This window comes from Triticum aestivum, chromosome 4D (assembly GCF_018294505.1).
Source record: "Triticum aestivum cultivar Chinese Spring chromosome 4D, IWGSC CS RefSeq v2.1, whole genome shotgun sequence".
NCBI classification, from domain to species: domain Eukaryota; kingdom Viridiplantae; phylum Streptophyta; class Magnoliopsida; order Poales; family Poaceae; genus Triticum; species Triticum aestivum.
The window spans coordinates 437,190,557-437,191,613 of record NC_057805.1 but is presented as its reverse complement, the minus strand read 5'-3'; the positions used below and the strand labels follow the sequence as shown (position 1 = coordinate 437,191,613).

The 1,057-nt window shown below is 46.2% G+C and overlaps 1 protein-coding gene across 1 annotated transcript; it reads left to right on the top strand.

Annotated features, from left to right (window-relative positions):
• Window positions 1-303: 303 nt before the first annotated feature.
• On the top strand, window positions 304-718 carry LOC123100222 (deoxyuridine 5'-triphosphate nucleotidohydrolase-like). The gene is made up of 2 exons (XM_044522182.1): window positions 304-421; window positions 495-718. Exons 1-2 carry the CDS (start codon window positions 304-306, stop codon window positions 716-718), a joined length of 342 nt encoding a protein of 113 aa, XP_044378117.1.
• The last annotated feature ends 339 nt before the right edge of the window (window positions 719-1,057 follow it).

The window sequence follows — 1,057 nt, the reverse complement described above, 5'->3', positions numbered from 1 at the left end:
TTTTTGGTTTTGGGGGGTTCGATGTGTACATTGTGCATCAGCATACACTGCTAGCTGCCCGTGGAGATCAGCACTAAAGAATAAACAAATCCTGGTAATTCTTTCATCTAGGATGCTTATGCCGTCTCGAAACTGTCAACCTGACTCATAGAATGATCTTTTTATTTAGGATTCATGGTTGTTTTTTCTTTTTCTTGTTATTATGCATTACTATGAGTTCATTGTATTAAGATTCCTTACAACTTTAGGCACCTGAGCTATTTACAGAAGGAGGGGACCCAGCCTTCTTCATGGCTCGCGGCAATGTCTCCCATTGATTCGTTCGTGCAACAAGGAGGGGACCCGCCCTTTTCACGTCTCGTGCAACAAGTAAGGACCAGCCTCTGGCTATTACTATTGATTCGTGTGCATGTGCTAAAAAGTAAGAAAATACCCTGCTGGATTTGGACGCTGACGAGCACTAACAAGTTTTCACTTTCCCGACGTGGCCACAGGGGTGATCGACGCGGACTACCGCTGCCTGGTGGGGGTCGTGCTCTTCAACCACTCGGAGGTGGACTTCGCCGTGAAGCCCGGCGACCGCGTCGCACAGATGATCGTCCAGGTGATCGTGACGCCGGAGGACGCCGAGGTGGAGGACCTCGATACCATCGTTTGGGGGGAGGGAGGATTGGGGTCCACCAGCATCCGAACTCCGAGCCTTGGTAGATACATCTAGAGAAGTGGTATGTTTAGGCTGCTGGTGGAACACTAGGAAAGGTACCCACCTTTGGTTGTGTGCATTTACTCTTAAATGGAATCACGTGATCTCTTGCAGTTGAGATGTTCAATGTTGCATCCATGAATGGTGCAAGTGTTAAGATGGTCCTGTGACCTTAATTTATTTTGCACTGGACGTGTCTCAGATCTTCATCCATGAATGCTGCATCTAATTTTTATTTTTATTTGAATTCTTAATTTGTTAGTAGTAGCGTGGGGGGGAAATGTGTGCTACTAGTATTTAAGATACTAGTAGCGTGTGGTATAATAGATGCGCTACTACTATTCGGTTATTAGT

Coding starts and splice junctions, on each gene's coding strand:
- LOC123100222 (XM_044522182.1), top strand. CDS start 304: ATGTCTCCCATTGATTCGTTCGTGCAACAAGGAGGGGACCCGCCCTTT. Junction 422..494: donor TCGTGTGCATGTGCTAAAAA/GTAAGAAAATAC, acceptor ACGTGGCCACAG/GGGTGATCGACGCGGACTAC.